The 24,284-nt window shown below is 42.0% G+C and overlaps 1 protein-coding gene across 1 annotated transcript in view; it reads right to left on the bottom strand.

Moving 5' to 3' along the window:
• Window positions 1-16,227: 16,227 nt before the first annotated feature.
• RORB (RAR related orphan receptor B) overlaps window positions 16,228-24,284 on the bottom strand; it is a 145,285-nt gene continuing 137,228 nt past the window's right edge. The window contains exon 10 of the mRNA XM_004591773.4: window positions 16,228-17,002. Coding sequence (XP_004591830.2) covers window positions 16,847-17,002 — 156 coding nt within the window. The 3' untranslated portion in view covers window positions 16,228-16,846. The remainder of the gene's footprint in view (window positions 17,003-24,284) is intronic.

The following is a 24,284-nucleotide window of genomic DNA, read 5'->3' as shown; positions in this document are numbered from 1 at the left end:
CAGATCTTCCGTCTGCTGATTCACTCCCCAAGTGGCTACAACGGCCAGAGCTGAGCTGATCCAAAGCCAGTTGCTTCTTCCAGGTCTCCCACGCGGGTGCAGGGTCCCAAGGCTTTGGGCCATCTACTACTGCTTTCTCAGGTCACAAGCAGGGAGCTGGATGGAAGAGGGATGGAGCAGCCTGGATATGAACCAACACCCATATGGGTTCCTCGCGCATGGAAGGTGAGGACTTTAGCTGCTAGGCTACTGTGCCAGCCCCAGGCATGATATGATTTAAATACTTCTTTCAAATGAAGGAGTTTACTTCCTGAAGTTTTATGATAATGGTACCAGGAGCGTGAAAATCCTATCCAGTTATGGTGTTTTGAGGTGGGAACTTTAGGAAGTGACAGGATTTGATTAAGACCTTAAAACAGCCCACCACAGTTGGATCTTGTTGGTCTTGTAAGACTGTATAGGCCTAGACAGACATTTATACATTCCCTCTTACCACATGATGGCATTAACCACCTCAGGGCCTCTCAACAAAAAGTGAGCTCCTGTGGCCTGCCTAATTTTGGATGGTGTACCTCCAGGACTAGGAGATCGAGTATACTGCTTTTATTTATACAGTGGGGCACCTTGGGCATTTCATCATAGTAGTGAAAAGCAGACAAATACAGGACTATTCGAGCAGAGGGCATACCGGGAAACAGGGAGTGATTGGTTTGGCTGGGGCATCCACATTTCAGTATGATAGTCATTCTGAGGGGATGAGATTGGGAGAAGGATATGGTCATTGTATGAATGAATGTTTTTAAAAGATCGAGAGAGAGAGAGAGATCTTCCATCTATGGGCTCACTCTTCAGATACATGCAACAGCTGAGACTGGGTCAGGCTGTAGTCAGGATGCTGGAGCTCTGGTCTCCAGCGTGGGAGGCAGGGACCTAAGTGCTTCAGCCATCGCCTGCTGCGTCTCAGTGAACACATTATCAGGAGGCAGAATAAAACTAGGAAAGGAACTCCACTATGGACCTCCAGTAGGGAGTGCAGACAGCCCATGCAGTCACAACAGCTACTCCCTAGGACGTAGTGTGTGACTCATTTGACCAACACCTGCTCCTCTATAACTATGCAGTAGATTCCAGTGGGATATGAGGGGGACTCAGTGAACCTCTCCCAAAGTTCATATTCTTGCTTCAAAAAAAAACCCTCATGAAATAGTGACGATTATGACTCCCCTATAAATTGCTGCTCTGATGCAACTGTGCCGTTCTCCCCAAAGCTCCTGCTCCTGTTTTGGAAGTCTAACTCTCACAGTCATACATTAACGATACTTGGAGATGGGGCCTTTGGGGATCAGAATTAGATGAGACCACGAGGTCTTGAGGAAAGGGTCTCACGGTGGCAATAGTGGTTTATAAGAAGAGGAAAAAGGACCCAAGCTAACATGCCTGCTGCGTCCCACTGTGGGGTGTTCTTCCATGTGATGAAACCGAAAGTCTTCTTACCAGACGTCGAGCAAATGCCCATGTGATGCCCCTGTATCTTCCGTCTCTGGAAATGTGAGCCGAATAAACTTTGATTGAGTCACAAGCATTCTGGACTTCAGACACTTCCTGTCTCCGGCAACAGATGGCATCTCCTGCTTTCTCTGGCCGTGGTGCAGCCTAAGCTTTCCTCACCAAGACAATGTTAAGTCTAAAACTGAAAAAAGATGAACTGTTCTCGACCTCAACATTGCCTGAACTGTTCAGAATGTCCTACTTAACCCTACACTCTCTTTCAACAGTATCTCGTCTGCCAGGATCAACTGATGGGGCAAACGTAAAATCCGTGGGCCATTTGCTGGATCCTTTGTACCTGATACCAGTCCCTGACTCTGAAGCAATGACAAAGTGATTGGGAGATTTTTAAATTCTATGCCTCTGATTGAGGTACTTTGGAGTCCCTAGAGAAGGCATTTCATTGGACCTTGGTGAAGTAATTGAAAATCCTGGGCTGGTACCTGGATGAGGAGAATCCCAGAGCTCAGGGGTCCCTCTTGCTCTGCCTGGGAAGGGTGCTTCGGTGCTCTCTGGAAGAAAGCCAGCTGTATAAGCTCAAGTAGTACCAGCAAACCACTGCTCCTGCATGCTCACACAGAAATCTTTCATGTCTTGTCATCTTATTTTTGGCCTCATTCAGGTACAGCAACCTCCTGCTGGTCCAGCGTTGATCCAGCCACTCACCCCCACTTTCCGTCTAAGCCTTCCAGCCCCAGCTAGGATTTGAACTCACGGTCCCGAGAGCAGGCTGGATTAGTGCTCAAGGGCTCCCATGCTGACTTCATCAAAGCTTTCCTCCTCACATCTCCATTATGTGAACAGCTCTGTTAACCAAACCTATTATCTTTCCCCCTTGGTTTTCGACTTGAGAAAGGGAAAGCAACTTCTTTAATGGCCCACAGATTGATGATTAACATTTTACATGTCCCTGCTGCTAAGTAAAAGAACTGCTTTGTGGACAGTGAAATGCCTAGGAGAAGGAAGCGGCAGTCAGCTTGGTTTATTAAGTTGTGCTGCTTCATTAATCACAATCCTTTTTTTAATGGTGGTGCTTAAAGGCCCATCCATTGTACTTCTCGGGGACGGGGTAGATCAAAACCAAGTGCTTTTCGTGCACCTTTGACATCTGGCATAGCAGCCGGCTATCTGGGCTATTGCTCTCAAGCAGGACGGGAGCTGCATTTACTGTGACCGTACTGGCCTCTCTGATTTAAGCTACTGCAGAGGGCAATGAATTACCTTAAAGGAGCTCCACTGCACAACTCCAAGTTTGACGCCGGACCCCCACCAGCTTCCCCACTTTATGGGTATGAACAATCAGACAATTGAGCTGATTTGACTTTGCCACTCCTGGAGTTTCATTGCCGTGAACCTGGGGATGTAATGATGGCAATGCCAAGTTAAGTGCCGCTCTGACTAGCAGGAATGCCTGCTGCCCGTTCAAGTAGGGCACCCATTCTTGTTAGCTGGAAACTGCTCTGATTTGCAGCAAGGGGGAAAATAGATCCCATGCAATCAGATTAACTCAACTTGGAACGTTATTTTCACTTAACACTGTGGAACCAGGCAGTGTCCCATTTTTTTTTTTAATGGTAAACTATTAAAAGGCAGGAGTCTTGCAGTGTGGATGCGGGAGGCACCTCCCAAGTCCCAATACAGACCCTCAGAGGAAGCTACATCCATAACACACGGATGCCGACCTCATGAAAGGCATAGGCTGTCTAATACAGAGAATTGGCACAGTAAATGTCTTTGAATTCACTCCTGAATCCATCAAGAGTTCCCCTTCAAAGACCAAAAATAATATGGACTTTTGCAATAAGAAATGCTGGAAGGCCATACAATGTCATTTACCAGGCCCAGGGAAAATTAAAATTAATTGTTTAAGAGTACTATGCTCTGTCTTCTCGTTTCTATGTGAAAATGCGCAACATAAACTTTAAATATGCGGCACTGAAAAAAGAGTAGTTACCGAGACTAACATTGTGGCTCAGCGGGTTAAACTGCTAGTTGTGACACAAGCATGGTTATCACAGTCAGTCTGAGTAGTAGTAGCAGCTGCTGCACTTATTTTTTTTTTTAAGATTTATTTTATTTTCATTGGAAAGTCAGATATACAGAGAGGGGGGAGAGACAGAGAGAAAGATCTGTCTGATGATTCACTCCCCAAGCAGTCACGATGGCTGGAGCTGAGCTGATCCGAAGCCAGGAGCCAGGAGCCTCCTCCAGGTCTCCTACACAGGTGCAGGGCCCCAAGGCTTTGGGCCGTCCTCAACTACCTTCCCAGGCCACAAACAGGGAACTGGATGGGAAGCAGGGCTGCCGGGATTAGAACTGGAGCCCATATGGGATCCTTGCGCATGCAAGGTGAGGACTTTAGTTGCTTTGACATCACATAGCGATAAAAGGAGGGTCTGGGTCTTGAGTTGTTTTTTGCACTTGGATTCCAAATTTCATGCTTTGACTCTGCCATTTCTAATATAACTGTAATCGCAATCATGTAACTCAATGATTCTAAATAGAGGGTTGTTATTTCCAAAGTTGAATACTGAAAAGAGAGAAGAATTTGTATTTCAAATGCTGTCACATAAACCACAGAAAAGATAATGCAAGTGAGTGTAATGTGACCTCTTTCAAATGGAGGTACTGACCTCAGGGCTTAAAGGGAGAATCAAAGATGAATTTTTAATATCGATATTGAGGATTAGTTATTTGACTAAAGCACGCTCTCAAAGAAAAAAATTCAACATTTTCTAGTAACTTCTCATGAGATATTTAAGTCTAGCTATGGTTCAGCTCAAACTTCCATGAAAAGTAGTGGCCAGCACTACAGTCCATTGGTTACGGTACTGTTTGCCTGGACTGGTGAGCTGGCATTCCAGGCTAATCTCTCCTGTGGCACTGGTATACCATTGGGCATTCGCGACTCAGCTGTTCCACTCCCCATCCAGCTCTCTGTTTATGGCCTGGGAAAGCAGTAGAGGTTGATCCTAATCCTTGGGCCCTAACACCCATGTGAGAGACCTGGAACTTTTCCACACAACTGGGATTGGCGCTTGGCCTCGCAATCCCACGACAGAGGGCTTGGCTTTGAACTTGAGCAAGAGCTCCTGGTTCCAGCTCTCTGCTAATGCAGTAGTGATGCCCCACGACCCAGCTCCTGCCATGGTCTGAACACCTGAGCTGAGGTCCTGGCTGCCAGTCTCTGTGCCCCTGCAGCTGTTGAGGGCATTTGGGGTGTGAACCAGAGGAAGAGAATTTTCATTGTCCTTCTCTTCCTCTCTGATAAATAAAATTAAATAGTGGATACGATCTTAAAATAGTGACTGCTAGAATCTGAGAAGAACTTGAGGAGGGAGGATGCAGGGCGATTGATTACTGGCTTAATCAGACATCTATCAAGTATTAAAGTTTCATACAGCAGAGGGTGACTGCACTTGACAGTAATGTGTGAGAATCAGGGTAAGGACTGGGACGAAAGGAACTAGCAAGTGCCAAACACAAAGAGAAGCGAAAGGAACCAGGAGCTGTTGCTCAGGTCACCTGGTTTGATGGTTTTGTGTTGCATGTATGTATTGAAATACTGTAGTGTGCTTCGTAAGAATGCCTAAGTGTTACATGTGAATCCAAAGAATTTTACACATAAAATGATTTAAGGAAAGTAAGCATCTTTTTGAATACTTTGCCTCATCCATGCAGCCATCTAGTGAAATTATCTCTTTAATTCAAACATGTTTTTAATTTAAATGTATCATGTTGCCTTGTGTTTTCTCAATAAACAATGCGCTGTATACAATATAATAATTATTTTGTTTCTATTTTCCCAATAACTATTATGATTTTCTAGTTATTATTAAGTATGCTATGCAGTTCTTTTCTATTATCTAAATCCATATCTCAGGAAGAGTTTTGATTAGAAATATATTTTTAGTGGTTATAGGTAGACTTGTAAGGTTTTCTGATATGAATTGTTATTCTATAACACTAACTGAACCCAAATTTGTTAGGTGGGGAGTTTAGTTTATATCCATTAGGAGACATTTTATTAGGAGACAATAAAGGGACATTACTACTACAGTGATTGATACAGCGTGACATACAGTATATTTAGTGTTATTTTAATAACTTTATAAAATGGTTTTGTTTAAAATTTCTAGTAATGCTGAAATCTGAGTGTCTTCTTTTTTTTAAGCTATGCTTTCACTTCATTTTATAGGGAGACATTGTACTCCGAAGTTGATCTTTGGAAATACTGCTACGAATATTGGTTTCTTCGGTCATGTCTGTTTCTCCCCATTGATGAATTGTTGTGACACTCAAGCGAAGAACATATATGAAAAGATAAACAATTTTTAGACCAGTGAATCACGGCCAACCTGTTCTTGCTTCTCCAGTTGGATACCTAACTTGGCCAGCTTTGCAGCAAATCTCCTTTTTCAATTACCCATGTCCTTTTAAATAGGGCTATGGGATCCTGCACCCGGGGACATAGTGGATATGTGGGCATTATTTATCTGGAAATGAATTACAACATACAGCTTCCTTTCAATGACAGAGTTTGCAGTCTTTTTTCACTGCTGTTTCTGACAAGACATCTGTGAAAAGAGAAAATGCTTCCCCGTGGTCATTTTGGTTGAACGTGCAGTTGAGCAGATGCTTGCTCAAGCCCCAACCACCTGGCAAGCCTTTGTTGCCTTGGCAAGAGTCTGCACACTGGGAAATCGGAGGAACACATTTTATTCCAGCTGAAGACAAGATTACATGTTGATGATATACTGTGAGACCCAAGGCTTACCATAGGTGCCATTCCAGAGAGAATGGGAAACTTGGGGATTAGCATGCATCAGGTACAGGGTCCAGAAACTGGGAGGTGAATTACAGACCAAAGCTGTTTCAGCAGCTGGCATGCCCCAGCGATTCCATCCCAGCGTAGGTGAAGCTGTACTCATTAGCAAAGCCATCAGGCAAGTCAGCTTAGGCTTTGCCAGGGTCTTCACCTACAAGCAAAGCAGTGTTCCAAGAGACACATGGAAACATGGAGACCATATGCCCTGTTTCTCCAAGGATGATTTTCACAAGTCACTGAAATGCCTCAGAAAGCCTGCTTTGTGGTCATCAGATGTGCTCTGGGGTCAGAACACCTGGGATTGTTGCCGCTCACCAAAAAAGATTGCGTTAGGATCAGGTAATAATATGCCATATTAATTTAGTGTATCATTTTGTTGTAACTATTATTTCATTAGAGATCAAATTCTAGTACAAATACAATGTTAATCTAAGTTTCCTGGTCTTCAGGGATCCAGACTTCTCTGCCCTATGGACACCTACATTCTCTCTGAAGTATTTCTGTATGTTTCCAAGTAGTATTTAAATCCTCTGGATTTCATTAACCACTTGGAGTTTCACTTTACTGAAAATCTGGGTCTGCAGAGCATCGCCATCCTGTTCATGAGCAAGAAACTACCTAAAGTTACACATTAGGCAGCTGTTCTCTGAATCCACGGGGCCAACTAGTCACTGGGTTTCTCACTGACCCTTTGGCCCATTTGTCCCCAAGTTTCAGGACATCATGGGCCTTTTCCTTGCTGTCAACTCACCATTTCTTCCTGTTCTTCCTTCTTGCAGAGACTAGAAAACTCTGAGTTCTTTTCTGAGACTTCTAATGCCAAAGCTTACACGTGTTGGCAGAAGTGAACATTGTGTTTAAAAGGAACCGTCTTCCATGGTGATTGCAAATAGTACTCATTCTGTCCAAAGCAGAGCAGCCTTGAGTGTGCAGGGGTCAAGTCTTTCCTCGTGGGAGTGTGGGAGCAATGTTGTCAGATCTGTTGCTTTTAAAAGAATCTGGAAACTTAGATTTTATGTAAAATTTCCTAATCAGGTATAAGACAAACAAAACATGTGTGGAGTAATACTTGGCATCCACTTTCTAGAACCTGTTTCCTCTACTTGACAAACATCTTGTCAAGGCCAGACTAAGTTTGGGTGACAATGCTTCTCTCTTGACCCATTCTTCCCTGTAGCTATTCCAAATAGATTTAATCCCTCTTCTTTACAGTTTTGGACATCATTTTTTCCACATACCTCTTTCATAATGTCACTGTTTTTTTATTTTAATTGTATACATTTTATTTTTGAAAATTCTTACATATTTGGTTAGGGTACGAAGGGTCAAGGGCTAGAGGAAAGTGGGTGAGACCATTGTTTTGACATTCTCTTCTTGCCTCCCTGTCTCTGGGAGGAGGGATCAGATATGGGGTGAAGCCACACCTAGTCGCCCAACCATCCCAAGGTCCCTGATGTGGGGCATGCTCCGAGGATCCTGTTCAGGTGGTTTTGACAGTTCAACAGTTCTGTGTTGCTGCTGATCTAGCCACTCCAGTCACGATGAAATAGCTCTAGACTCCACTGGCTGAAAGAGTTCACTTTAGAGTCTCCCTTTGCCCAGGTATTCACTGCTCTTTGCTGGGTTAGCTGATCAGTTTGTTCTGTCCTCTGTCATGCAGGCTCCAGTGGACTGCTATATCCTCCATGTGCACCTGGATATGCTGTCCACTGCTCTGACTGAGCCACTGAGGAGGCCCAGCTCTGACACATGCATTCCACAGTCAGATCCTGGAACCTGTAATTTCCTCCATGGTTGGAGTTCTGAGTCAAGTGGTTCAGTTGAGGTGATCCCAGACAAACTTGAAGGCAGCCAAGTTTTGTTCACAAAAGGTGTTTAATTCCGTCAAAGGTTCATAATTATCATGCTATATGGTTGAAGTTAAATTTAAAATTGTTGTGTTTCATTTTGTATTTTGTTGCTACTTAGATCTAGTTTCCTAAAAAAGGATTAGGTGACTTTATAGTAAGGAATTCCATGATGAAAGCAGCATTGTGGTATGGTACAGCAAGTTAAGCTGTGCTTGCAGTGTGGATATCCCATCTGGGCACAGGTTCTGGATACCCCACTTCTGTTGCCTCCGTCTGCAAATGTGCATGGAAAAGCAACAGAAGATGGCCCATTGATTTTGGGGTTTATTACTCATGTTCTAGGTTCTTGACTCTGGCCTGGCCCAGCCCTAGCTAGGGCGGCCATTTGAGGAGTGAACCAGCAAATTGAAGATCACTGTCTGTCTCTTTCTGTAACTTTGCTTTCCAAACAAATAAGTAGTTAAATAAATCCTTTAAAAAATTCCATGACCCACTGCTGGTGACATGAGGCTGTTGCTGTAATGCCTTCTGTGGGGAGTCCCTGCTTAGAAACCAGGGGACATAAAGAGTCCGTCAGAGATGCTCTCAAAGAAACAGCAAAGGTCTGTCTTCCCGTGTCTTCTAAGCAGGGCCACAGGGGATGCTGTGAGTACAGATGTTCATTGAAATGCTCTGATTCCAAAAATGAGTTGGGAGAAAAAGCATAGAAGGCTTGCTAAGGTTCATCCTGCTATGTGAGTCAATGTGTTTGCCTTTAAATCTATGAAATATTGTTGTAAGCTGCTGTTTATGGATCATTTTACCTCTAGGGACCTCAACTTTCAGCAACTTCTTAGCTCCTTAAAAATCACAGGTACCCCTTAGAACATCACCGTGAGTGTGTGATTAACCTCAATTAGTTTCTAGTACAGTTTCAAGTAACATTGAAAGCATTGCCATGCAGGCGGGCAAGGGGTTGGACAGTGGAACAGTTTGGTGATGCATTTTTTTTTAAAGATCAGATACAGTTTTCATCAGTAATTAATATCTGAAAGATTTCATCATCCTATGGGGATATTAGTGCATCCATTTCAACCCTCTTGCAGCTTATTTCAACAGAGTGTTGGCGGGGCGGGGTAGTTGCTTGTGGGTCTGAGTTTCATGAAAGCACTGAGAAAAAGAGAGCCACACTGGCCTCAGTTTAACGGCAACTTGGTGTGAATGATGTCTAGGTCGTTTCTCAGGGAACATTTCTAACTCAGACCAGGTCCTCCAGGACACAAGAATTTCTAGAAAGGAAAATTCCAGGTCAAACAGGACACAAGAATTTCCAGAAGAGAAAATGTACCTATTATATAACAGGAAAAGCACAACCCATAAGAACCCATGAGATGGTGTTTATGATATCCAAATTATTTCTTTTTGTTCTCTGTTAACTAAAAAAAAACACTAGGCAAGACCTTTTTTCTTTTTCTGCTTTTAATTTTGTTCAGCATTAAAGGAGGGAACTTCATGAATATTGATTGTCATTTACAGAAAACATTCAGAAATCATGTGTGCATTATCCAGGAATGCTAACAGTATTCAACTAATCATTTACAGGACATAAAAGAAGGACAAAACCCTATTACATTCTAAAGTAATATAAAACTCTTCTTTAATTGTTAGGGAGTGCTGTTTTACTCTAGCATATTTATAATTAAAAAAAACCTCAATGCTTATTTTCTAAATGACTCAGGCTGCAGCTTTACTCACATACACAAAAATTCGGGCTTATATAGTAAACAAGGAGAGAGAGAGAGATCAGAACATTGTAGATTTTAAAACTCCATCTGTCACTGGGTTTATTTGTAGTTTGTCCTTTGCCTCTATGGGCCTGATAAGAATACCTGGAAATAACAAAATGAACTTCGAGAAAAATCAATGGTGGCTAGAGGACGCATTATTTTCGGAAGTAGAATTATTACGCCGGTAGAGTGCGCGCTTTCATTTCAAGTACTTGTGGCAATACAATGTCTGTGCCTTGCCAACAGTGGCGCGCATCCTAATGAGATACAAAGGGCACTCCTTCTACCACCCTGCTGCCCACGCAAGGGTGCTGAGTGGGTGCAGCTAAGCCCCGGACAGCCCGTGGTTTCCACTGCTGAAGGACCTAGAACCACTCTTCACCTTGCAGTGTAAGCTGGAGCTGAGTAAAAACAACCAACCTCTGAATGTTGGAAGGATACGAAAATTATTTCTCTCAATCCTAAATGAAGAAAGCAGTGTCAGGGATTTCAAAAAATATTGGAAAGTCTCCTTTAAATCTAAATCTTTTTTTTCTTATAAATTGATCATCATAAAATATTAGCCTTTTAATCATATTTGGGAGGCAGGAAATGCATCAGACGCAACAGATTTGTTCCTGCCTGGGTTGCGATAGCTCAGAGCACCTCAAGTTCACCTCTCTCAGTTGCTCCCCAACCCTCCCCCAGGTGCCTTCTAATGTTTGTTTGGTGAAGGTCAGTTATGGCTTCAGCGAATGCGTGGTCTGACCTCAAAGGTTATTCATAAGAAATAAACACGTACAAAAATACTTTGTTCATCAGAAAGCGGAGTCTGTTTTCCTTAAGCTAGTCCGTGAAGAAAGGATTTGGACAGAGCCATTTGTTGCAAGCAAAGATGACTTAATTCACATAGCGGTTTGTGTTTTTGAATTTCTTTTCTTTTTTTTTTTTTTTTTTTTTTTTTGTATTGTTGCGTTCAGATAACACTTGCAGGTCTTAGGCCAATCTTCCATGCAAATTGTTTGGAGCAGATTTAATGGACAGCCCTGTCCGTTTCTCAGTTGTGTTACAAAAAGAAGCATACACTGAACAGTAATGACCCATCAAGATGCTTAAGCTGCTATGAACAGTTTCCATGAAAAAACCGAGAAGTACATGACACACAGAAAGGAAGCAAGTGCATATTTGTTCTTTGTTGTTTTTTCCCCCCTCTAAAAAAATTGTTACAAAGTCTTATGCTTAAACAGACATAGAAAAATCAGTGTATTCATTGTCTCCAGTTATTTACAGCAAAAATTGTGGAGACAGCATACATTGTATTAGACCTTCCACAAGCATATATTAAAAGTAATTACATCTGAAAAAATATTTTTATTTTTCCTCTACATCTCTACAATACATACTCAGTTTTCTGTGGGCGTAGCTTTCATTCTTGTGTGTGTGTATTAATCGGATGGAGCAGATGGTACTGTGTGTGGATGTGGGATTTTGGAGCTTCTCAGACATACCTCACGTGTGCCTGCATATGGTTGGGACAGAGGCCTGGGAATGCTCGCCAGCAGCCGCAGCCAGGAGAGGGGTGGAAGAGAAGGTTCATGCAGCCCAGCTGGGGTTCAGACGCCCCTTGTTTCCCTGAACTGGGTAATGAAATTCCCGTAACCTTTGTGCTTTTCACCATGAGAAAAATCACTGAGCAGTTTTCTCTGATCCACAGGAATCGTGCAGGAGGTGAAGATTACAACGACTAATTCGCGCCAGAGGAATTTCAGCAGCTTAGGAAAAGTGCACAGACAGACAGCCTCCTTCTGCTGCACCGGAACCCATGGTCTGCACTTCCAGGACCGGGACCGCGGAAGGAAGGCTCTAAAGCAAACGACTAAGGGAAAGCCAAAACTTGCTGCGGGAAGTGAAACCACACTTTCAAAGAAACACATTGAAACTCACAGGCATCAAACTTATGTGTTTGGCTTTTAGAAGAAAATAGCAAGAAATCTATCACCCTGGCCCTACGACACATAGACAAGACAAATACAACTGTCTTGTGTAAGTCTTCATTTGATTGAGTTGTTTTCATTGGCTATTTTTACTTTTTTAAATTGATATCGTCCTGTAATCCTTGAACAGTATTAGTTAAATGTGGAAATTAACTTGAGTATTGGAAGGGCAGGATCCATGCCTTATTCCCTCCCTCACAGGCTAATATCCTTCTACTATCATCTGGGGTTCAGGCCAGCCTTGGTCCAGTTGAACAGGCCCCTCTGTGCAATTTCACTTTCAACCAAAGATTGCAAGCTAGTGATGCCCTCCTCTGTTACAGCTGCTTTTTCTGGTGCATCTAAGCTCTGAACCGACCACCATCATTCACTACTTGAAAGGTTTCACAAAATGCAGAAACTCTAGCATTAGAGTTGTTTATTGGTATTGGTATTGGTATTGGGGATGACCCATTTTAGATGGGGCATCCTCTGGCCAGTTGGCCATTAGGCTGTTTCACTTTCTTACATCCACTGCCTGGTTCTCTCTTAGGCCTTTGAATATTTAACACCTGCTTTACATGGACCCATATCTCTGGTCCTAAGAAAAATGTGCTGGCTGTTTTCGATTCTAGCCTTCCATTCTACACCAGATTGTATCGGTAGTTGGAAACAGAATAGCCAATGGTTTTTCTAAAGCTGATGGCGGCCTTTTCTTTCTTTGTAAAGGGGATTTTGTCCAAAGTTTCACTAGTGATACACCCTATAGGTTATTGCTGTTGTATTAAACTGTGATTCTGTCAGAGCACAGACACCCTTGATGGGACTTATTGCCAACCATGGTAACTTCATTGAACACAGATGTGTATGGTGAGAAAAAGGAGTCATGGAGAAAATATTTTTCTAATTTCCAATAACGGTAGAATTTTTCCTTGTTTCTGTAATAAGCTGAAACGAAGGATATGGAGCAGCACTGACACTGTTTACCCCCCGACTGATGTTTTAGAAAAAGAAAGTCCAGTCATCCTTGAGGCAGGAGAACTGTCTCTGCATTCAAGCCTGGCACACACAGCATTGCTAACAGGGAGTTGATTATCCATCATAAACCTTTCTACAAACTGTTGAGCTTTACTGCTGAAGTTATGGGCCGAACAAGGCAACTATGATAGGAAATGTTCCAATTCCTCCCTGGCAGCTTGTGTTAATGTTCAGGGTTCATTGTGATGTAGACTGTCTCAGATTCTGCCAAAGAAATCTAATTATCCAAGAGACCATTACATTCTCTGTGTCTATGTATGCAGAGATGCTGTAAACCACAGCCTTGAAGCGACTGTGAAAGCAAGTCCAATCCAGGAAGGACACAGTGTTCAAGGACATTTTCACCCACAGCCGTCAGTAGTTAGGGGGAAATTGCCACCTGGTCGTGGGGATCTGTGCAGGGTCCAAGCCAGATTTAGACTCCCTCGCTCTCCTATTTTTCTTCCAGCAACTGGTTTTCGTTTCACAGACCACAGCTCTACGCTGGAGTGTGAATTCATAGAACCTCATCTCCTTTTGTCAATTTTGTCTGATGCTTTTCAGATTCCTATATCTCCCTTGCTCAGTACCTGTGTAAGAAGCAGCTTGGATTTATTGGGAGATAGATACACCCATTTATGGGGTATCTGGATTATTTGGCTCTTAGCAAATTACAAGAAAACAAGAGTAGTTTGTCCTTACTCATGTGCAACTTTTAGGCAAGTCCAAATAACAAAAGTAAATTCAGTTCATGACTATGCAGTTATGGCTCATTGGTCTGAAAGCTTTGTCAAAGGTTTTCAGTTATCATATTCAATCCATGCCATGGGCATTCTGTTGTCATTTTTCCTGTTTTCCCCCCATCTCCTTGTTGGTGTACCTTTTTTAAAAAAAAAATGGAAACATCCCTGAGTGGTTACAGTGCAACATCTGCAGTAGTGATTGTCATTTCCAAAGCATGACGCCACAAGAACAGATCAGAGATTGTTTTTCCAGTGCACACTTTAGCGTGAGTGTGTTGTGAACAACACATTAGCGCTTACGGGGAAGGGACAAAGTTCTGGGTTGCATGTCATAAGGAAAATTGTTCATACCAGAATTACAAAATATCTTGCCATGTAGTCACAGGAGATGTTCAAAAGCTTTGTTACTACTGAAAGCGTGACTTGATTTCTCTTTGAAGGGGAATTTGGCAACTGTGGCCCAAATTGGAAATCTTGTCTGTCAACTCAAGTGGGCTGACCATGTACTGGTTTCCATGGTTTTGTTCTGGTTCAGTTGGGAGCTCTGTTTCCTGTCCTCTAGCTTCAAAAGGTTCAGGCCATCCCATTGAAATGTTTGCACCAGTGGAAATGACACAAATTCAAAACCAGTATCTCCCGAGGCAAATGTGGGGAACAATCTTTTTCCTACATCACTCATGGGACGAGGGAGGAAAAAAATTCTCAGCCACTTCATCAATTGAGCCAGTTTAAATTCTCCAAGGTAAAGTGGAGGCAACAAACGATTCCCTTTACAACTGAGCAGGAATTACAGGCTGACAATGGGTAACACTAGGCCAACAGAACAATGAAAACAAAGTTTGACATAAGTTCAAAGCTCAAAGGGAAGTACCAAGTAGACACATTATGCGCTACCTATCACAAGCCAATCATAAAACATACATTGCATTTGGAAACGGCTTGGTTTAATTGAGTGCCTTCCATTACCCTGTTTTCCTAGCAATCAGTAAAGTAATCTTTCCATTAGAAGGAAATATGACTCTTGGAATTAATTCTTTATACAAAGAGCTAGCAGGAGTGACATTTACACCAAAAAGAATTGAGTCCCTGTAGCAGCATAATAAGCAGTCTACAGCTGTCTTCCCAGAACCAAAGGTAATTTGGTTCAATGTAGTTAAATTAATTGAATATAACAGTAGTTGAGAAAGAGATTCATTATTTGAAAACCTTTTTTGTTTTTTCCCATTGGTTTGGAATTCATCAATCATGAAGTGAGAAAAGGCTCCGTTTTCTAACAGGAAAAGCTGAACACTGATGTTCCAAACATCCGTCAGGAGTTCTGAGGCATCTTGGAGATGGCTCTCACCCATGAACCTCAGGAGAGCATAAGAGGTTGCAAACAAAGTGAAAGCTCCCACTGACAATAATGTACAAATTCTCTGTGTGTAAGACAGGAAGAAAGGGAGGGGGTGTCTTCCCAAGAAGGGGCTGACTAAATCTTCAGGAAGATTACAGTTTTTGTCGTCTTTTACACAAATTCCTCCCCTAATTTGCTGTTGAACTATCTCATTTTGGATCAAAGAATCGCAAAAGCACACATTTCAGGACATGGGCAGAACCAGTGTCTTATGGTTTTTGCCTTTCTGATGATTATTTTGACTGGAATAGAAACTGTAGTAGAGAGAAATCATGTGGAGAAGGGAGGAAGTGAATAAAGAAGCCTGAATTCTCTGATTCTGATGTCATGCTTGCATTGTGCACTTTCAAGAGCTGCTAAAACATCCTCAACTAGATGGATGTTGCAGTTTCTAACTACATAGGAAACAGTTACTGTGTTGCAGTATATTAACTTGCTAGAACAGCACAGGTGTTTTTTTCCTAGTCTATCAAGTTTTCGTTCTATTTTTCTAACACAGCATTTATGAGTTGAAAATCATTGGAGGTCCCAGACGAGGAGTTAGAAATTCCTGCCTCTCCCTCTCTGGTCAGTTTTCTCAACAAATGTGCTAATGAGAATTAATATGAAAAACTGCCTCTTTCCTTATATGTTTCCTCTTCCCCTTTTCTTGGCCAATAAAAAAGTGGTGAGATGGCTGATGTTTATGTGAAATGGCGCTGGAACCCTGGGTTCTAATTTTCTCTTTAATTTTTTTCTAGAAAAAAAACGGTGGGTGCTCATAATCCACAGTCTATATCTTTTAGTAAGAACTAAAATCAAGTTTTTTTTCCACAACCAGAAATCCAAAGAAGAACATGCTCTATGTGTTTTGTGGGGGAAGCAAAAATAGTCCTGGATGCCAATAAAGTCCTGGACCTCATAATACGATCTATAGTTGAATTCTTCAAACAGGAAACATCTCCAAATACTTCCCTTTCCCCCTACCCCAAGAAGGGGTTGACAAGGCTTTGATGATCTCAGAGGCCGTGAGGCTCTCACAAAAGTTGTGTTCTTTATAGATGGATTTCTGAATCGGTACCTCCTGCCTTTGATTAGCGGTAAAAATATGCTTGGCTAGGAAAACAAAATCCTGATTGTCTAACATAAAGGTAACATTCAACACATAAGGTAAATTATGGAAGAGAGCCTGACTGAACCTCCACTGCTAGAAGGGATGATATTTGAAGCCACAGTGCATGTGTAAGTAATAGTCATATATAATATTTTCACATATTATATACTTATTACATACATGCACAGTACTTTCCAACACAGTTACAGATTTATACATGCATCAACTAGCTAAAAACATAGAAGTAGGTAAGCCTAGGAAGTGGAATTTTCTTAAATTATATTTGAATAATCAACAGGGAAAGCAGTCATGTAAAGTACCGCTCTGTTCTCATATATATCTACAATAAAATTCTATAAACAGTTGTCTCCCAAAAACATACCCGAATAAAATTAAAAAAAAAAAAAAGGTAACACCCAGTGTCCTCTATTTTGTGTATTTATGGTCATTTCAAAACCAAACAAACAAATAAAAGAGCCCCCACTCAGGTGCATATTTACATTCTTCAAACTGTAGCGGTGAAAAATAATTCTATTAAGTGCAGGACATTCCTAAAGTTGCAGTAGTGACGTTTTCCTTAAGTCTCCGAGAACACATTGCTTGGGTCTTAATGGTGGTGCGTTCCATGACCGTGAGACAGTTTCTCATCTCCTTCATTTGCAGACGGTGGCACAGTCAGGATTAAAGAGCTCCTTGTACAACGGAGGAAACAGTGTATTCACTATGTCTGGATGAGATTGCTTAAATACCTGAAGCTTCTCCCCGTGCAAGTTGCACACTGCAGTGATGGTTGGTATCTTGGCTATTAACTGCAGAATCCAGAGGCAGGGAAAGAGACAAAGAGGAAGACCCGTTAGTGTTTTCTTTCTCTTCCTTTCTGGTCCCTGAGAATGGTAAACCGCTTAGGGGAAAAAGGTGTTCAGACCCAGCAAAGGCTAGTGTCTTCTTTTTTTTTTTTTTTTTTTTTTTAGAACACAACACAATTAAACAAAAGGCATGTCCTGTTCCATCTCACAAGGCAAACGGGGAAGACCAAGTTCCCTGATGGCACTGTTCCTAAATCAAGTGTGTATAGGCTGTGGTCAGGTTGGACAGCTAGCTAGAAGGGGTTGCACCACTGCCTTGTTTAAAATAGCTGAGGGATCGGAGGGCTGTGATGTGTTTTCAGTCTCAGTTTCCTGCTAAAATGGCCTTAGCGATTGCACCTGCTAGTAGAAACTAGCAGCTGTGTGGGCCGAGAGAGGAAAGAACACTGTAGGTGTAAAACGTAACTTCATGAAAATTACATACTAGACATCCCTAAACTCATCCTAAGGTGAGTTGCCCCAAACTGAAACTCTTGGATGCTGACACAAGGTCACAATGGAAAATTTTATACCTGACCTTATGTGATGGGTAAAAATGAAGACACATCAATGTTGGATAATGAATGTTCAACCTGTATTCTTGTTTATTTCCTCCCGTAGATTTTTATGACATGAATGTCAGAGCTTTGACTTTGGGTGATGACGATGTTGGCAAAGCATGAAGTGACTTCAAAAGTCTAAGGAAAATGTTTGTTATGAGAAAAAGGTATGTATAGATTTCATTTTTTTGTACCATACTTACACTTTCATTCCATTTTTCTCATGGGCATTTTGAAATACCCTTATCTAAGCCAATGCAGAATTGTGAATAATTTTATGTATTGCTTGGCTGTCAATTTCACTCAACCCACCTGTATCTCTCCAAGGCTTTCCTGTTGTGATGTCTAAGAAGGAACTTTCGCTTAACTCAGAGATAATGTGGGAGGCTCCTGGCACAAAGCTTCCTTCGTGTGGTATTTTAAGAACGAGTGGAGGATATCCTCTTTTGATGTGCATGTGTTGTATAAATGGCAAGTTTTGAGTTAATCCCCGGATTTAACTTCATAACGACTTTAAATGCCCACAATTGGGTAAATGCTATCTAGGTCTTAAGACACAAATGGTTCCAGCTGTTGATATTCTCAGACCTCAGAAGCCCTTTGAATCCATCATTTGGGTTCCACATCGCCCTAAATAGCTTAATGTAATCATTTTACATTGAGGACTAAGATACATCCTATTGAGAATACTCTTGTGAAAGATGGACATCAGGGCCTGGTGCAATAGCGTAGCAGCTAAAGTCCTCACCTTGCAAGTGCCGGGATCCCATATGGGCACCAGTTCTAATCCAGGCAGCCCTGCTTCCCATTCAGCTCCCTGCCTGTGGCCTGGGAAAGCAGTTGAGGACGGCCAAAGGCCTTGGGACCCTGCACCCGCGTGGGAGACCTGGAAGAGGTTTTGGTCTCCTGGCTTCGGATCGGCTAAGCTCTGGCCATTGCGGCTGCTGGGAGAGTGAATCAACAGACAGATCTTCTGTCTCTATTCCTCTCTGTACATCTAACTTTCCAATAAAAAATAAATCTTAAAAAAAAGATAGACATTCCAGTTCATATAGCATTCGTCTTCAGTAACATTTAAAAGTGATGACAAAATCCGATTAAGTAAATCTGTTTCATCACTGGTTAGTTCACTGTGCACACCAGCTGGGTCAATAATAATACATTTTGGTCTTTGAAGTAATGGAGGAAGCAAATAATTAGTTACTTTGTAGTTTTTCAAAATCAGTAATTTCCACTCTTTCATTAACTTTCCTTTTAACACTAATGACTATTTAGTCACAGGATTGGCACTTAAATAACATCAGTATAAGGGATGACACATTCATTATGGGGACCTAGAACACACGTAGAACTTTGGGAGTTGAGACTTTTTATCTGCTTCCATTGCCTTTTAGAGGCAGGAATAGAAATGAAAACAAATGTGGAATCACCATGTGTGGAATGAATGTTGAATATTAGACTGAGACCCAATGCTTTCTCTCCGGCATCAGAACTGATTTTTATTTTTTTTCATTCATGACACTCTACAATGATGCGTTGCATGCTTCCTGTGTACTGACATTTGGCTAGACCCTGGAGTTCATGACAGCTCTGGTGTTAGTGTGGAGTCTACTTCAGAAGACGGATGGGCATAACGTTGCTGCACACCCCAAAAGCAGGTGGAGACACTGGTGAGTAGGGGCGGAGAGTGAGGCAGGCAGTGGGACACTGATTCCCTGCGGTAGGTCCGTAGAGGTGTCCCTGACTCAGCAACACTTAAGTTGGACTCCGAAGGAAGAGTGAATGCTGACAAGGTGCTGGGACAGAGCTACGGACAGGTCCCTGGGTCATCTGCAAAGACACTGTGGCAATGCAGAAGAACTAAGGATGAGACAGTGGGAAAGTGTGGTTTGGACTGGTGCTGGAGAGATGTGCCCAGTCAGAGCCTATCCACCCTGGTAGTGAACGGCATGTTATCTGAAAGGGTTTCAAGCAAAAGGGAAAGATGATCAGAATTTCTAAGCAAAAGAGAAAAAGTGTCAGAACCTCATTCTGGTTCCAGGGTGTTTGGGTGTCTTCTCGATATTTCATAGGCAAATAATGCACACACATGCCTTAACTGCAGATGCTTGGGAAATTAGGCAAGCTGTCTTGGTTAGCTGGCTCCCATAGGAGACCACAGCAATTTAGGAACAGATCTTGAAAGTGCCAGTTGTTCCTCCCTTCTATACCCTTCCCCCCAAAGGTGCCAAGAGGTTCTGAAAGCACTGTAAACTGTCAGCCAGTCATGTCTGTGAACACGCAGATCGCTGGGCTACTGCGTGGGATGGTGCTTCATGAGTCTGGGTGGAGTTCAACTCTTTTGAAAGACATCCCCGGCAGATAGCAATGGTGGGGGTAGGGATGGCTCATGGAATTGTCTTTGGGAAACACAATTTTACATCAATTTACAACTGGCTTCCAAAACTGAAAAGTGAATTCTATTTTGTATTTGAAATAGTCCTACAAGCTGAATTTAAAGGAAACTGAGAAGGAAGATAAATCCGGAGGGAAGGTTCTGTTAGCTTAAGAAAATCAAATTGCTGTTTACTGAGAGAAAAGTAATGATGTTATGGACTTTTCTATGACATGTGAATAATATGTGCTGGAGAGTCCACCTGCCTGGGTTTGAATCCAGCCTCATCATTTACAGCTACATGATCTTAGGCAAGCGACTGAAGTTCTCAGCTTCCTTATCCATTAGATAGGGATGATATGAGCCCTGCCTCACAGGGAAGTTGTGAGGATTAAATGGGTCATTACAACATGTTTCTACAGTTGCTCATTTGTATTGGAAATAGCTAATTATGTCAAGTGAATATGGATTCTGTCTCCTCTCTTGCCAAAAACTGACATTTAAGAAAAGCTTGGTTTAGTTTGGGATTCAGGTTCTGTTCTCTTTGATGAGAACATAGATCCAGTCCTTTCTGATCATCTATAGAATGAGCCAAACAACAAGAGCACCGAGAAAAGCAGGACTTTCCCAACTTCGGTACTCTCAGAAGAGGCTGATTGAAAGCCCCGCTCCCCCAGTCAGCTGTGGGAACAGAAGTGCTCACAGGAGCGTCATCCGTCTGGAGGCCTGATGGACTGGGAGGCTGTGCAGAGCAGTGGTAGCACTGGGCCAGGCAGAGGCAGTAGGATGCAGTCATTTAGTGCCCATTAATATCACGGACTGCAGCCAGGGGACCCCCGTTTCCAAGGGAGTTGAGAGCAGCCTTAGCGGCAGTTAATGGCTCCCCAACTTTCTAAACAGCTGGGGAGGTGATTCAGAGGCACTTAGAATTGGAGGGGGTGGTCAATTTCAAGTCATCATGAAATTCATTCATGTTTGAATAATCCCTATTGCAGAAGTTGACAGGGGATTTACACAAGGCATTTTCTCACTCATCTTTGCCTTATGACAAACATATCTTAAAAGAAAGAAGGGTTCTGTAAGAAGAAAAAGCATGGCTAATAATTCTATGCTTCTTTCTAGAGGGCAATTTTATGAGAAAATTCACAATTTTATAAGAGTACATCTTATGTCAGAAATATAGAACACACAGAGGGTAAAAGTAATGATCCTATTTCTTTGGACTTCCATGTCTTTAGGATGCCCTTTGGCCTAAAGCAAGAAACCAGACATGGTGTGATCAAAATGGAAGAAAAATGAGAGGCAGTGAGGAAAACACGACACTCGTATGTAGTAGTCAGCTCCTAGTTACTGCTGTGAAATAACCCAGGCCAGCTAACTTGCGAGGAAAAGAGGCCTGTTTAATGTCATGGTTCTGGAGGTTCACCTCCAAGATTGCACTAGTTTGCCTCTCGTTAAGGGTGGTGCATGCAATGCTGGGGGACATGTAGAAGAGGAGATCCATGTCGAGTTAGCAAGCGTAAAGAGGGAACCACTGTGCATTTAGAACAGCTCTCTTCTAGGAATTCCCTTCTAAGGATGCAGCCCCGATGCTCCACGGACCTCCCACCACATATACCTCTTACTCTGGAGTCACCATTTAATTCATGGATAGTCTTTTCGTAATACACATTTCTAAAAATGAGATATTCTTTAATTTTACTTCCCATGAGCTTTTAAACCGACTCTAGTATTTCTCCAAGTGGGTCAGGGAAGCAGTAAAAACTGACATTTAGAGAGGGAGAATATTGAAATAGATAAAAAAAAAAAAAAAGAAAAAGAAATATGTATGTGGAGAATTCTGAAGGCTTTTTTATTCCTTGTCCCAGTACTTTACCTTCCTGAATGGTGCCTAAATTTTCAATCTTAGGTTCTTTGAGATTTTTTTTCCATTTTGTATTCATTTTTTTCATTGACTTATTTCTTAAACTAGTTGGAATCTTTTTCTGTTTCTTGTAACCAAAGATTTCTAACACATATATGAATGTGCAAGTTTGTAAGGAGTAATATGAAAATATTTTTCTCATTTCTATACCATGATAGAAGCATTTTAAAAAGTACCCCTGGAATTTCTGGGTGTTGGACTTCTGATGTGTGGTACTAAATGAAAAACAGCTGATGGGGGTTGGAGTAATGTGGTCTCTCCCAGCAATTGCTCAAGGAGATGATACTGTGTTATTCATCATTCTCTCCTTTCTCCTGGAAATAGTCTACCTTCATAGTAAATGCAGGGCAGGTGGGTGTTCAAAAATAATCCCAGGAGAATACTGTGTTCCTTGACCATATATTGGAAATTTAAAAGCCCAAGGGATCTGTTGAACAGTCTTCCATCATTTTGCCTATTCTTGCATTATTTTGAAGTGCATTGAGTCTTGAAGAGATGCCCGAGGGGACCTCCTGGGTTCCTGGTTTTACCTGCCAGTGGCTACATGGGTATGTAACCAGGTGATAATTCACTGAGTTGTGAATGTGTTGTATGTGTTTTATGGCTTTATGAAAATATAGATATTTTAAAGTCTAAAAAAAGTTCCTAAGCAAATACAAACTGGAGTTTCATGCCAGGCTATTTCAACAAGTTTAAAGAAAAAAAGTCAAAAGTTTATTTTGGTGCAAAAATCTTGAAATCCCTGCACAATCATTTCATAACTTCCATTTTTCAATGAGCTGTATGAAGATTCCTGTGTGTATGGGTTCAAATTTTTCTTGTGCGTCCAAATAAACATGTTTCAGTTCTACTTGATCTGAACTTTATGACGTGTACACAAATATCTAGTGTTTCCTAAGAAGAATGAATGCATACACATTTCATTATTAATCATAGTGGTCCATCATAGTGTGGTCCATTTTGACTTGGAGAAAGCAATGGAAACGGGTGGAGTTTCCATTTAGATCTCAGCATTTTCTCCATAGATATTAAGTCAACATGGCTATTTCTTTTCAATGTGTGTTATAACAGAACTGTTAATATGAGAATGGACAGGGACAAGAATTCCAGCAGAATTTCAATGGATGTCAAATAGAGAAGTTTAAGCCTTCCCTCTTTTGAATTTTTCTGTAGTGACTTGCCATTGTTATAAAGGAAGACGTACTTCCCTCTCGTGTCGAGGGCAAAGTGTGGTTATTTTTTATGATGGGAAATGACTTAAAAAGCTTCTCCCGGCTCAACCTATGGGAATTCTCCCTCAGAAGGCGGAAGCTTCCCTCAGGCAGGAGGAACCTGTACCTGAGACTCTCAGACATTTGGGGCAACACTGGTTGTTTAAATTCAGATTCCAGGCCCTGGAACTGGTCAAATGGGGTCCATGGGCTGCTTCCTGCTTGCAAGCTGCTTAACCTTGGGCAAGAAGCAGCATTACTTGAAGCTTCCAACTTCTCCTCTGTCAAGTGAGATGATGAGATGTGAGAATTAAAGGGCAAACCTGCTCAGAATCCATCAGCACGCTATGTAGCAAATAGTAAATGCTCAGACCTCCCAAGTTCCGTTTGAGTCTTCTCACACTGCATGATTACTTTAAGGCACTTGTTTTTTTTTTCCTCCATATCATGTGAACTCAAATCTCATTTATGAATCTTCATATGTCTTGCATAATGAAATACAATAAACATTTGCTGATTGAATAAATATGGTGAAACTTACAAGCACTGCCTATCACACTTTATTTCCATGTCAGTGTTTGTTTGCAGTGTGAGAACTGTATATTAGGAATAGTGCATTAAGGGCCCAGAGCGGTAGCCTAGCAGCTAAAGTCCTTGCCTTGCACGCACCGGGATCCTGTATGGGTGCCGGTTCTAATCCGGTGGCCCAGCTTCCCATCCAGTTCCCTGCTTGTGGCCTGGGAAAGCAGTGGAGGACGGGTTCCCGGCTCCAGGCTTTGGATTAGTGCAGCTATGGCCATTGCGACTGCTTGGGGAGTTAATCAGTAGATGGAAGGTCTTCTTTCTGTCTCTCCTCTCTGTATGTCTGAGTTAGCATTAAAAATAAATAAATCTTAAAAAAAAAAAAGATAGTGCATGAAGTCCTACAGTTAGGCAACACACGTGACTCTTCCTCTCATTCAGACTTCAAAAACTATACATCAGTGATGTCCAGTTAAAATGTCACACGTGGGGCTGGTGCAGCAGTGTAGTGGGTAAAGCTGTGGCTGTGATATCAGCATATCATGCAGGTGCCGGTTTGAGTCCTGTCTGCTCCATTTCCAGTCTTTAGAGAGCAAGAAAGAAGACTTAGCACGGTAGCTATTTGAGCTAGTGCCAGCAGTGCTAAGTGGGTCAG

The sequence above is a fragment of the Ochotona princeps genome, chromosome 31 (genome assembly GCF_030435755.1).
Source record: "Ochotona princeps isolate mOchPri1 chromosome 31, mOchPri1.hap1, whole genome shotgun sequence".
NCBI lineage: Eukaryota > Metazoa > Chordata > Mammalia > Lagomorpha > Ochotonidae > Ochotona > Ochotona princeps.
This window is presented reverse-complemented; position numbering and strand designations above follow the sequence as displayed.